Source organism: Pipistrellus hanaki (genome assembly GCF_964339955.1).
Source record: "Pipistrellus hanaki genome assembly, chromosome: 3".
Lineage (NCBI taxonomy): Eukaryota > Metazoa > Chordata > Mammalia > Chiroptera > Vespertilionidae > Pipistrellus > Pipistrellus hanaki.
In genome coordinates, this window is record NC_140505.1 from 87,114,784 (window position 1) to 87,129,411 (window position 14,628).

General features: G+C 37.4%; 1 protein-coding gene across 4 annotated transcripts in view; it reads left to right on the forward strand.

Annotated features, from left to right (window-relative positions):
* NBEA (neurobeachin) overlaps positions 1 to 14,628 on the forward strand; it is a 796,980-nt gene that overhangs the window by 748,454 nt on the left and 33,898 nt on the right. For all 4 annotated transcript variants that reach the window (XM_084879290.1, XM_084879291.1, XM_084879292.1 and 1 more), the window contains one exon: positions 7,453 to 7,542. In XM_084879290.1, the coding sequence (XP_084735416.1) occupies positions 7,453 to 7,542 (90 nt within the window). The remainder of the gene's footprint in view (positions 1 to 7,452; positions 7,543 to 14,628) is intronic.

The following is a 14,628-nucleotide window of genomic DNA, read 5'->3' on the forward strand; positions in this document are numbered from 1 at the left end:
TCTCCTCCTTCTCCTTATTCTTCTCCTTATTCTTATTCTTCTCCTTATTCTTATTCTTATTCTTATTCTTATTCTTATTCTTATTCTTATTCTTATTCTTATTCTTAAGAATACCCTTCAACATTTTCATGTAACACTGGTTTGGTGGTGATGAACACCTTTAGCTTTTTCTTATCTATGAAGCTCTTTATCTGACCTTCAATTCTAAATGATAGCTTTGCTGGATAGAGTAATATTGGTTGTAGGTCCTTGCTATTCATCACTTTGCATATTTTTTGCCACTCCCTCTGGTTAAATGGGTAAATTTGTTATGTATGTTTTACCACAATTTAAACAATTTTAAAGGATATCAGAGAGAGTTTAATAATGGTCTTATTCATAGAGATATGGGCAGGGTGAAGTGGATGAACAAAAGAAGCTGAATCACCCAGGGATATTTATCCCTAGTCCTGAGGTTACAAGGGAGCCATTACCAGAAACTGGAAAGAGAAGTAGCCTTGGGAAAGTGGTCACCTAACAGGAGTTGTGACCTCAGACAGAGGAATGCATCCTAGCTGCTGCCAAATTGTCTGCAGGGACCGTATAATAAATACTTCACCGTCCTATCTCCTGTCCTGAACTTTAATTGCAGAATGCAGTGGGAAGCCAGAGAGCAGGAAGCACCAGGGATGCAGTGCCTGGAGTCTAGTTCTCCAGGAGCAAGGAAATGGTCCAGCTAACCTCTCTGTTCCCCCTGAGTAAGTCACTACTCTAGGATGAGAAGACTTATCTAAAGCATCCAGAGTAGGACAGCCACTACCTACTACATTAAAATACATGCACTTTTGCCATGGCTGGTTGCTCAGTGGTTAGAGCAAATGCCCACATGCCACATGGGCGTGGGTTCAATTCCTAGTCAAGGGCATGTACCTGGATTGCAGGTTCACTCTCTCTTCCCTCTCCCCCACCCCCATCCCTGTCGGAGCACGTATGGGAGGCAACCAGTCAATCTATCCTACATCTCACATGAATCTCTCTCTCTCTCTCTCTCTCTCTCTCTCTCTCTCTCTCTCTCTCTCTCTCTCTCTCTCTCTCTCCTTTTCTCCCTTCTTTCCTCCCTCCCTCCTTTCCACTCTTTCTAAAAAGCAATGGAAAAAATATCATCAAGTAAGGATTAACAAAAAATACATGCACTTTCAATGAAGCACATTCTACTGTAGGCTAATTGATATAAATGAAAGTTATGTTCCTACAGCATCTCATCAATATTATAAGGAAATGATATTTAATGAAACAATGTTATTTAAAGACCTGCTGAAAAATTGAGGAACCCAAAATTTGCATTGACCTAATTTGAAGAAAATGTTCTGGACAGAGCATTTTATATCCAATGGATAGGGGTGCTTGTTTTTTCACATTTATTATTTGTTAAGTCAATTATGTAATATTATCATTGCAAAGAGGAAATACAAAGTAGCAGGAAGATAAAGTCCTCTTCGTTGTTTTAGATTTATACTAAAAGAATAAAAGCAAGCATTGGAGCAAGTAAATGAACAAATCAGACACTACTCCTTCATATTTTCTAACACAGTCTGATAGTTAAAGCAAATGTGGTTCTTTTTAATTGACTTACCAAATATTTGCTTAAATATTCTAATAACTTTGCTGGTACAGTGTAGACTTAGGTTTAATGCAGCTGATGGTTAAAACAAAGGAAACATGTTTGTTCTTCTATTTTGTAGCTAGAATGAAAAATTAGAAGCAGATGGATATAAAATAGAATTTTAATATTTATATAGTTTAATGTCTATAAAGAAAGAACTAACAAACTGAAGATATTATTTGTTTGATTTATGTTGGTCCTGTTTTTCCAGCATTAAAAAGTAATGCTTTGTATGATCTTATTTTATTACAATAATACACCAGAAACAAAGCTTATCAGTTAAAATATAGTCTGCCATTAAGTAATCTTTTCTTTAATGTTGTAGACTTCTCAAAAACCCATTGTTTTTGTTTTTCTATTTGGTATAGAATTGGTAGACTTGGAGATAGAACAGAAAGATTATATAAATCACATATATTTTTAGTTTTATGTCAAATTTTTATGGTTTTGTTTTTGTTTTTGTTTTTGTACAAAGAATAGTATCTACTTTAAAGCAGTAACATAAGATCATTTTGTTTTAATAAAATTTTTATTTTATTTTATTTTCTCCATCACCATTTATCCCCTCTATGACCTCTTCCACCTCCACCCATCCCCAACCCCCATCAGAGCTGTCTGCCTACTCTTTGTCTATGAGTCTTAGTAAGAAATGTACAGTGAAATAATATAATACTGAGGAAATTATTTTGAAATTCCTTCTCTGTGCTCCCAGGCAATCACTTTTACAAATTTTTTCTTGAATTTTCTGAAAACCTATCTATATATATAAAAGCCTAAGCTACCAAATGACCAAACGACTGGTCAACCAGTCACAATGATGCACACTGACCACCAGGAGGCAGATGCTCAATGTAGAATCTGTCCCCTGGTGGTCAGTGCTCTCCCACAGTGGGAGTGCAGTTCAGCTGACCAAAGGGCACCAGACACCAGGCTCATGGCTGGCAAGCACAACTGCAGTGGCTCAAGCCTCTCCCACCTCCATGGCAGCGCTAACAAGCAGCAGGTGTAGAGGGGCTGGGATGAGCTGGAGTGATGCAGCTTTGGGCCAGGCTCCTCTCTGGCCACCTGCTGCTTCATGCACTACTACATTCCTTGGTGGATGTTGGTCTGCTGGTTTTGTCCCAAACCCTGGGGTCTGACATCCCCCGATGGGTCCTGGATTGGGAAAGGGTATAGGCCAGGCTGAGGGATCCCACCAGTGCACGAATTCATGCATCAGGCTTCTCGTTCTTAATAATTGTCTAGCGATGTGGACATAGTCTCCCATATATATAGTTTTAATATATTTTATTGATTTTTTACAGAGAGGAAGAGATAGGGATAAAGAGTTAGAAACATTGATGAGAGAGAAACATTGATCAACTGCCTCTTGCACACCCCCCAACCGGGGATGTGTCCGCAACCAGGGTACTTGTCCTTGACCGGAATTGAACCTGGGACCCTTCAGTCCACGGCCGATGCTCTACCCACTGAGCCAAACCAGTTTTGACTAGTCTGATATTTTGTACTGTGAGTAGCATAATCTGAAGTACTTCATAAAATGCGGACTTTTCTGGAAAACAATTTAAAAAATTGCACACACCAAGAAAAATAGATAAAACTGGTCATTTAACAGCCACCTTATTAGCTTCCTCATATAGTCTCTCTCATGGCACTTAGACCTGATGCCACTTCATCTGAAAGACAATACTAAATAACACTTAATAAAAAATATTAAAAGTTGTAAGCTTCTACAGGAGAAAAATGTATCTGGTTAAATTTAGCTGCATTGTGGAAAAGACAAGATTAACCAAAGTTTGTATCTACTAGTAAATATAATGAGAGGGGAATCTACTAGCACACTTATTCACTTAAAAATTAATTTTTTTCTTTCAGAAATTTTTGAATTTATTTGAAGATTGTTCTGAACTTTGACTTACTATCACTGCATTCATTGTTACCTTGGCTGTGAGGTCTTTCATATTAATATGCACACATATAATATCCATACCCCACAGCATATTTTTCCTCTTCTGAAGATTTAATCCCAGTTACATATCTTTATTCATAAAGGAGATAGGATTTTCTTGGGAGTGAAGTCAAGAAGGGAAAAAAAAAGCAATTAAGCAAGACATGGAGCAGGTAAAAAAAAAATAAATAAATAAGGCACATGTCACAGCTACATGCAGCACATATGGCCCCTCATGCAAATAAAAAAAGATACCCTCTTTAGGAGGAAGGATTACAAAAAGTGCAGCTTTTTCTGGCAATTGAGGTAGATTTTATCCTTTATTTGTTCCCTAATTAAACACTGTAGTACAGGGCATAGATTACGCAGCCATACACAGTGGAAGATTACTAGCAAGAGCTTGTGAAAAGTAAGTCAGAAAACAGAGAGCTGAATAAAAGTTACACGTCATACATCTGTATGAAATCTGAAAATTACTGTTCAAATTCACTTTGTTTGTTCCCCTATGCATAAATTAGTTTACATTCTTCTTTGCTTTTCTTCCTACTTAATTATCATTAAGAAGTTATTTGAAGGTGTTTTAATATATTTGGAAATTATTAATGAAAAAATTCTATACTGCAAAAAATATTTGATATTTAATGCTGCGGACTAGCTAATTCCTACTTAACCTTCAGACCTCAGTTTGTGCCCTTTTTCTGAAAGTCTTTTTTCTAATAGTCCTACTGTACCTACTTCCTACTTTTACCCTGCATCTGATATACAATCACTCCCCTCGGCTCCCTGGCACTCTTGGCTGGCCTCCGCTGTGGTCCTTCTACCTGCCACGCACCCTGATTAACTAACTCATCTTATGACCTTAGAGGTTTAAACCTTCCTGATGTAGTCTGGTATCTGATTTTGTATTCCTTGGCATAGAGTAACAACTTAACAAATCTTTGTCAGTTATTTTTGCAGTACTGAATTGCAAAAAGTAAAGAACTCTTAAGTTTTCTCTATTACCGTGCTTTTCTTCTTCTAGGCTATCTTTCAGATTTTGCACAAATATCCCACAATTGCCCCACTTCTAAATGTAGTAAATATTTTGGACTCTGTAGGACTAAATCACAGTCTTGACTTTCAGTGATTCAGACCAAACAATCATGTGAAGAATTGTGTTGAACTCCACAATAAAAAGAGGAGTGCTGTGAGAATATGGAGGACATTCACTATGATTTAGAGAGTCTGGGAAGGAGCTAGAACCCTGCCCAAGATTCTCCTGAAGGGAGGGTCTTCTCCTCTATCAGAGAGTAATTAGAATAACTGCACCTATTCTCCATTGGTTGTACATCCTTGTGCACTCTTCCTTCTCCATAATAAAGAAGACATGGATGGCATATTAAAAGTGGGGGAGCATAGAAAACACATGATGGGGAGAAGGTGAAGAAAGTAAGTAGGCGCTCACTTTCCATTTATACATTTTGGTAATGACAAGAAACAGAATTTAGGAGAAACAGCGTGCTTTTTCAAGATTGGAAAGACTTTTTTTTTAATCCTCACCTAAGATTATGTTTTTATTTATTTTAGTGAGAGAGAGAGAAAGAGAGAGAGAGAGAGAGAAATATGCTTTCCCTTAACGAGATATCAACCTGTGCCCTGACCAGGAATTGAATTCGCAACTTTTTGGTGGATAGGACAAGGCTCCAGCCAACTGAACACCTATCCAGGGCAAGACTTATACATTTTTAAATTAGAGGATAAGGAGTTATTAGAAGGCAGAATTACAAGATAGCTAAAAGGTAATGATTAGAATCAGAACCTTTAGATCACAAAGAAGAGGAATTCGGTTTAGACTAACAAGAAATAAAAGGTCAATGTATGAATAGATGGCATAATAAAAAGGTGAAATTGACCACAACTTAAAATTTATCCTGATTCAATTTGGGATTCATTTAAGACATATATGTATGTGTATTCTACCTCTGTCCAAAAAGGATCAAAGACAGGACCCACTGAAGAGAGCTGTTTGGAAGATTTCTGGAAATTAAATCAGTTTCATAATATTTTCTAGTATAATTTTAATACTTTCCTTTCAGAAAAACATTAAAGTAAAGCAAAGCATGTTTGTTGATTCATTCCTTTTAGAAACATTTAAGTTGCTAAGAACCTGCTAAGTTCAAGGCACTGATCCAGAGATTTAAATGTGTTTAATTTTATCCTTGTCTCCCTAGTCCCTCCCTGGTCCTCTTTCTTAAGGAATAAAAGCACAAGCAATAGTATCTATTGTCAGAGAGACTTGAGCTCTTCATTATACATTGAGCTAGGTATTGGACATTTTCTAATCATGAAAGCTTTAACAATAAAAGTACTCATTTTTTCAATAATTCTCAAGAGTTTGTTATTAATAATGTGAACCTAGCCAGAAATGATCATTTCCCCATTATACAATCATAAATCTTGCCTTCAGATGATAAAATATGCCGTTTGAGTAAAATTAAGGTAAATAGTCACACTTTGCATATGTGTGGACACCATGCAAATAAATGTATACATTAAAATTGGGCACCACTTAAAGAGATTTAATAATTTATCCTAATGTTTCTGCAAGTAAAAGAACCAAAGCCCCATTTATGCTAAAATCTGGCAAATAATGATGCATTCATGGTTAATATTGCTAGTAAATTTGAAAATTAACACTTTTATTGAAAAGTATTTTCTTGAATTGCAGCTTAAGAGGACATGTTGTTAAATTTAAGTACTTTATAAATGAGAATTGTAGATAGTAATATAATTAGTGGCAGTATTGTGTTGAGAGCTATCTATCAACTTACCTGCACTCAGCAATGATTTTCATATTTCACTTTTATATGCAACAAAATGGCACATTATTTAGGAGGGAAATTAGCATGGTAACAGAGTAATTATCATAGTAAATAATGTGGTTCTCCTTGCTAAATTAAATTACATATAATATTTCAGAAAATTACTTCCATTAGTCTACCTTAATATATTGAAATATTTTGCCTATAAAATTTACATATAGAAGATATACTTAGTTTTCAAGATTATCTCTTTGACATATATACAATAAAAAGTATACAGTCCAGATAATATGGAGTCTAAAATAATTTTTATTCATTAGAAGCTTTAAAATCTAATTAATATTTCCATCTACATAGGCCATAATGAAATATTGCATAGCTCAGGATGCTCAAATAATGGTATCCTGATTAGGCTAGCTTTCTCTAGAATTTCAGAAACCTTTTGAAAGTAATAAATTTATACCTTAAAATAGTATTCCCAGGATTCATCTTAAAGCAGCATAGCATGTTAAAATATATTTTTGTAGTGAACGTTTTGCTACATTTAATCTTTATACAAAATACTTAGTATTATTTCTACTGATTGTCTTCTGAATTTATTAGAACATGTGATTTTTCTGAATTATATTTTGTGTTGTCTGTGGATTTCATGTCTCTTTTTTTTATTCCCATAAAGATTCCAGAAGCTTATTTTATTAGAGACCTTCAGACGTTCCTTCTTACAAATGACTTTATTGAGGTATATGTGTTGTATTTAGTGTTAAGCAGGTTCTTTAGTTCTTTGGTCTTTAGCTGCATGCATTTTCTCACAGGTTAACATTTCCACAATTAACCCCAGCTTTCAAGTCAGAATAGTAACTTGGTTAGCAGAAGCACATTTGGAAGGAAATAAAAGCTTGTCTAAAAAATACTAACACTTGGATGACTCTGAGAGAAGAGCACCCAGGGAATTTTCTGAATTTCCTTCATGGCTGACTTGGGATACACTTGCATTGTCAGAGAATCTTGACCTCCCTCGTTGATGCCTATTGATTATGATAATCACTCCCCTTCTCCTGCAGGCCATGGAAGCACAGATACAAAACTTTGGACAGACACCATCTCAGTTACTTATTGAGCCACATCCACCTCGGAGCTCTGCCATGCACCTGGTAAGACATATCAGCTTGTTGAAATTTTCTTTCTTATAGCTGGATATACATCAAATAAAAGTTATTTTTTAGCAACATTTTTAAAGGCTTCTCAATATATTGGTTAACTCTTTACCTAGATATTTATTGATACCCTAAGGAGAAACAGAGAAGAGAGTACAGTCTTGCTGAAGCTAGCTCAAAATTTGGGGTTCACAAAATAGCCATCTTCTCCAACTATCTGCCTCAACATAAACTCATCCATACACATGCAGTCTTAAGTGTACCCCCACCAAAATTAGGTTCAATTTATAAATTAGTATGAAAAACATATAAACAAAACATATTGTCCAATTTAATCTTTTTGGGCAAGGTGAGATAAGGGCAATAGATCATTGTAAGAAAAGATGCATAGAAGTAATTTATGGTCACCACAGAGTGGCAGTTGAACAGAGGGGTTAAGAACAAGGGCTCCAGAGCCAGAGGTGGGTGACATACCATCTCCACCACTAACTAGTGAGTGACTTAGGCAAGGTATATTTAACTTCTCTTTACATTTCATCATACCTGAGAGTTTCATTACTTAATATGTATGCCACTTAGACCAGCACCTGGCATATAATAAGTTCTCAATAAACATTAACTGGTGTCATCAATCATCATTAGCAATTTAATTTAAGTTAAATTTTCCTTTTCCATTTGCAATGGAAAAAATAATATTATTTTGCTTTTTTAATTTCTTTATTAAGGTATTACACATGTGTCCTCATCCCTTCATTAACCTCCCCCCCCCCCAAATCCTGCACTCACCCCCATGTTGTCTGTGTCCATTGATTAGGCTTATATGCATTCATACAAGTCCTTTGGTTGATCTCTCCCACTTACCCCCACCCTTTCCTACCTTCCCTGTGAGGTTTAACAGTCTGATCAATGCTTCTCTGTCTCTGGATCTGTTTTTGTTCATCAGTTTATGTTGTTCATTATATTCCATAAATGAGTAAGATCATGTGATATTTATCTTTCTATGACTGGCTTATTTATCTTAGCATAATGCTTTCCAGTTCCATAGATGCTATTGCAAATGGTAAGAATTTCTTCTTTTTTACCTCAGTATAGTATTCCGTTTTGTAGAAGTACCACAGTTTTTTAATCTACTCATCTGCCGATGGGCATTTAGGCTGTTTGCAAATTTTAGCTATTATAAATTGTGCTGCTATGACCATAGGGTGCATATATCCTTTCTGATTGGTGTTTCTTGATTCTTGGGATATATTCCTACAAGTGGGATCACAGGGTCAAGTGGGAATTCCATTTTTAATTTTTTGAGGAAACTCTATACTGTTCTCCACAGTGGCTGCACCAGTCTGCATTCACACCAGCAATGCACTAGGGTTCCTTTTTCTCCGAATCCTTGCCAACACTTGTTGTTTGTTGATTTGTTGATTATAGCCATTCTGACAGATGTGAGATGGACCACATTGTTGTTTTGATTTGCATCTCTCTGATGATTAGTGACTTTGAGCATGTTTTTATATGTCTTTTGGCCTTCCTTCTGTCTTCTTTCCAGAAATATCTATTTAGGTCTTTTGCCCATTTTTTATTGGATTGTTAATCTTTCTTTTATTAAGTTGTATGAGTTCCCTGTAAATGTTGCAGATAAAACACTTATCAGTGATAACATTGGCAAATATGTTCTCCTATTCAGTGGGCTTTCTTGTTTTATTGATGGCTTCCTTTGCTGTGCAAAAGCTTTTTATTTTGGTATAATCCCATTTGTCTATTTTCTCTTTACTTTCCAGTGCCCTCGAAGCAGTATCAATGAAGAAATTGTTTTGGCATGTGATATTTTGCTGCCTGTAAATTCTTCTAGAATTTTTATGGTTTCCCATCTTATTTTTAAGTCCTGTATCCATTTTGAGTTTATTTTTGCATATGGTGTAAGTTGGTGATCTAGTTTCATTTTTTTGCATGTATCTGTCCAATTTTCCCAACACCATTTGTTGAAGAGAAGGTCTCGACTTCATTGTATGCTCTTGCCTCCTTTATCAATATTAATTGGGCATAGTGGTTTGGGTTGATTTCTGGGTTCTGTATTCTTTTTCATTGATCTATATCTATTCTTTTGCCAGTACCAGGCTGTTTTGAGAACAGTGGCTTTGTAATACAGCTTGATACTGTTATTGAGATCCCACCTACTTTGTTCTTCTTTCTCAGGATTGCTGCAGCTATTTGGGGTCCTTTTTTATTCCAGATGAATTTTTGGAGAGGTCGTTCTAGGTCTGTGACATATGCCATTATTATTTTAATGGGGAGTGCATTGAATCTGTAGATTGCTTTGGGTAGTATGGACATTTTGATGATGTTGATTCTGCCAATCCATGAACACAGTATATTCTTCCATCTGTTTACATCTTCCTCTATCTCTTTTTTCAGTCTCCTCTAGTTTTTCATATATAGGTGTTTTACCTTCTTAGTTAAGTTTATTTCTAGGCATCTTAATTTTTTTGTATGATTGCAAGTGGGATTGCTTTTTTAGTCTCTCTTTATGTAAGTTCACTTTTGGTATAAAGAAATAACATAAATTTCTTGGCATTAATTTTGTATCCTGCTACTTTGCCAAATTCATTTATTTAGTCGAATAACTTTTTTGATGGAGTCTTTAGGGTTTTCTATGTACAGTATCATGTCATCTGTGAATAAGGACAATTTTACTTCTTCCTTTCCAATTTAGATATATTTTATTTCTGTCTGATTACAATGGCTAGTACTTCCAGCACTATGTCGAACAGGAATGGTGAAAGTGGGCATCCCTGTCATGTTCCTGTTTTTCGGGGAAATGGTTTTAGTTTTTGCCCATTGAGTATGATGTTGGCTGTGGGTTTGTCATATAAGGCTTTTATTATGTTGAGGTATGATCCTTCTATTTCTATCTTGCTGAGAGTTTTTACCAAGAAAGGGTGTTGGATTTTGTCAAATACTTTTTCTGCATCAATTGATATGACTATGTGATTTTTATCTCTCAGTTTGTTTATGTGATGTATCACATTTGTTGATTTGTGGATATTGTACCAACCTTGCATCCCTGGGATAAATCCTACTTGGTCATGGTGTATGATCTTTCTGATGTACTGCTGGATCTGATTTTCTAGAATTTTGTTGAGGATTTTTGCATCTATGTTCATGAGGGATATTGGCCTGTAATTCTCTTTCATTGTGTTGTCTTTAACTGCTTTTGGTATTAGGGTAATGCTGGCTTCGTAGAGTGAGCTTGGAAGTGTTCCTTCATCTTTATTTTTTTGGAATAGTATGAGGGGAATAGGTTTTAGTTCTTCCTTACATGTTTGGTAAAACTTCCCTGTGAAGCTGTATGGCCATGGGCTTTGTTTGCTGGGAGCTTTTTGATGACTGCTTCAGTTTCTTCCATAGTTATTGGCCAACAATCCTTTGTATTTCTGTGGGGTCTGTTGTTATTTTCCCTCTTCCATTTATGATTTTGTTTATTTGGGTCCTCTCTCTTTGCTTCTTAGTGAGCTTGGCTAGAGGTTCAGAAATTTTGTTTATCCTTTCAAGAACCAGCTCTTCATGTCCTTGATCTCTTGTATTGTTTTTGGTCTCTATGCCATTTACTTCTCTATGATCTTTATTTTCTCCTTCCTTCTGCTCACTCTAGGCTTTTCTTATTGCTTTCTTTCTAATTCTTGGAGTTGTAGAGTTAGAGGATTTACTATCATTTTTTTCCTTGTTTTTTGAGGTAGGCCTGTAGTGCTATAAACTTCCCTTTCAGGACTGCTTTCATTGTGTCCCATAGATTTTGGATTGTTGTGTTTTTATTGTCATTAGTTTCCAGGATGTTTTTAATTTCTTCTTTGATCAATTTGGTCACACAATCATTCTACTTAATAAAAGAGTAATATGCAAATTAACCATCACTCCACTATACCCACCAGCCACACCCACCAGCCAATCAGAGTGAGTATGCAAATAAACCCAATCAAGATGGCTACAGCCACAGAGAGCAGGAAGAAGGCTTGGATTTCCCAAGCAATGGAAGAAGCCAAGCTTTCCTCCTGCCCTTGCCAGCCTAAGCCTCCACTCAAGGCTACAAAATTTCAATTATGGAAAGTAAACAAATCCAAACAGAAATGGCCGCAGCCACGGAGCTGGAAAGAGCAGGAGGCTAGGGTTGCCCCCAGTAATGGAAGAAGAAAAACTTTCCACACAGCCTGGCCAGCCCAGGCCTCTGCTTAAGGCTACAAAGTTTTAATTATAGAAGGATAATAAACTCCAACAGAAATGTCTGCCACCATGGAGTGAGCAGGAGGCTTGGCTCTGCTCCATGCTAAAAAGTTTCAGTTGGAGAAGGTAAATAAATTCCAGATACGAGGGCCTCCATTTGGGTCTCCAGGGGGCATGGCCGGCCTGAAAACCACCTCAAGCCCCTTGTTCAGGCTGCCCCACACTCCAAGGGAACCCCCACCCTGATCTGGGACACCCTTCAAGGCAAACCAGCTGGCCCCCATCCATGCACCAGCCCTCTACCCTATCTAATAAAAGAGTAATATGCAGATTGACCATCACTCCAACACACAATATGGTTCCCCCCATGTGGTCAAAGATCCCGCCCCCATGTGTACGCAAGATGGCCAGCAGAAGACGGCCAGCAGGGGAGGGCAGTTGACTCTGTTTCTTATTGCACCCAGGTGCATGCAATAAGAAACAGAGTCAAGTCACTGGTGCTCAGTGTTGCCTCCCTGTGAATTGGGGCCCTGGTCAGCTTGGGGAACTGGGTTGCACAGGAGGTCAGCAGGAGGTCTGCTCCTGTGCTCTGGAAAACAGACTTTTGTGTACACTTGCCCAGAATTGACGTCAGGTGGCACTGCCACCCTGCATGGCTTCAGGTTTGGTCCCACGATTGCATTGCAGAGAACAAATTCCCAGTGTCTACGCACTCCAAGGCTCAAATTCCTGTAGCGAAGCTGCAGCCAACACGAGGGGCATGTCTATCAGTTACTATGGCTCTGCCCATGAGCCTGCTGGGAGGGGAAAAGCTCTGTGACTCACAGAATTCTATGGCAGGAACGTCTGGATTCTTAGTGTCTGTGGGTCTGCAGCTGTGGTCGCAGGTCTCTGTCCCCAGTGGCTGCAGGGTCCTGGTTTGTGTCTTAGATCGTACTGGGTGGTGCTGAGGCCAGGATCCTAGTCTCAAGCATCTGTTTCTCAAGATGGCATGGTCTCTGTGCTCACACTGGCTACCCTGGAGTGTCTGTATTGGAGTGGAGCTCTGACATCTAAGACTGCCTGGTTTGGCAGCCCCTCAGAAGACCTGCAGAATCTAACTGTCCCTAGCTCATACACACACACACCACACACATCCACATACTCTATTGTTCCCTCACTCTCTCACACTCTCTTCCTCCTTATCTTTCTGCCCGTCACCATCTTCCTTCCTCTATTATTTTTATTTTCATAACAAAGCAGTCCTTTTTCAATTTATTAGCAAATAATGAACATTTCCTTCTTTATCTAATTTGAAGAAAATAAAAAATTCTGATAAACTTATTTAGATTTTTTAAAAGTTAAGTTTTACTATTGTTTCTCTAATAAAAAAATGCTGTAAGATAAAAATGTATTTGCACAAAATGTGATGAATTATAGCTTATCAGTTTTTCTAGACAGTTATCAAGGCAGCAAATACCCTAATTTGGGAAAAAGAGCTCTGGAATATGGTTCATAATGCAGGCATACACAAAGTTATAATTTGTTATGCTATGATGGAAGTATTTTTACACCTTTCATTTATTCTGTCAGTTGCTTAACAAATTTGTATTGAGCCCCTTCTCTATATCAGACATGTTGGTAAGCATTGGCAATATAATGAGTACTGTATTGAGGCAAATAAGTACATCTTCTATACCTTCAAGGAGTCAATAGAGAAACTCCTAGTGAACTACATAAATAAAATGTTTATATGAAAGCATTTTATTCTTTGGTGCACAAAATCTGTACATGGGTAGGGTTCTTAGGCCTAGCCAGTGATCAGGCGGATCAAGTTCCCCACCTTCCCACCTCCTTCCCTCACTCCCTCAGTGCCCTGCCATGGTCCTCGCTGCCCCCATGGTCAGCACACATAGCGAGCGATCAAACTCCAGATCTGCTGTTTGAACTCCCAAGGGGACGATTTGCATATTTACCCTTTTATTATATAGGATAATGGCTCAACCAATTTCAGCCCCTTGATTAGTTGCTAATGAACTCTTCTGATTGAATGGTTCCTTGTGTGTGACAGAGCAGAAAGGACTGTACCAAGTGTGCTTTCCCATACAAACACCCAGTCATAGTGTAGATATAGACTCTCCAGCCTTCAGATGAAGCATTTTTAATAAACTGTCCAAGATAATATATCTTAACACCTTACTTTATGAAATACTTTGGAAGAAGAGTTTATTCCTGAGTTAGTTTTCTCTGTTTAATAATCTACACTAATAAAAGAGTAAGATGCAAATTGACCGTACCTTCACAATGCTCTCCTGCCAATCAGGAGTGAGTATGCAAATTGGCCCAACAAAGATGGCAGGTTAATTTGCATACTCAGGTGCTGAGCAGCTGGGGGCAGGGAGGGACAGGCATTCCACACTGCCCCAGCCACTCTGGGCCTCTGGACAGCTTGGGAAGTTGGAAAGGCAGTTCCAGGTTGGAGTGAAAAGGCAGCTCCGGCCAGAGTGAAGGCGGTGTTGGAAGCCAGGGAAAAGAAGGCCTATTCCTGCATGAATCTTCATGCATTGGGCCTCTAGCAATAATAATAATAATAATAATAATAATAATAATAATAACAATATTTATCCTGGATTTATGCCTTGTTAGAATTCATTACTTTTCTAGAGGAAATTGTTAGAGACTAAATTGACCTGGAACTGTTTATAAAGAACATGTAAGTTTTTAAGTTCATGTATCCGAGAATTCATATATATATAGCAAACAATTACAAAACATGGATGAGAGCTAAATATTGTTTATTCCCAGGATCCCTATTTTGTGTTTTTATATAATAGTATTTATAGTGTTTTATAGTACTTAATAGTAGTACTTGTAGTATCTATTATCTCTTAA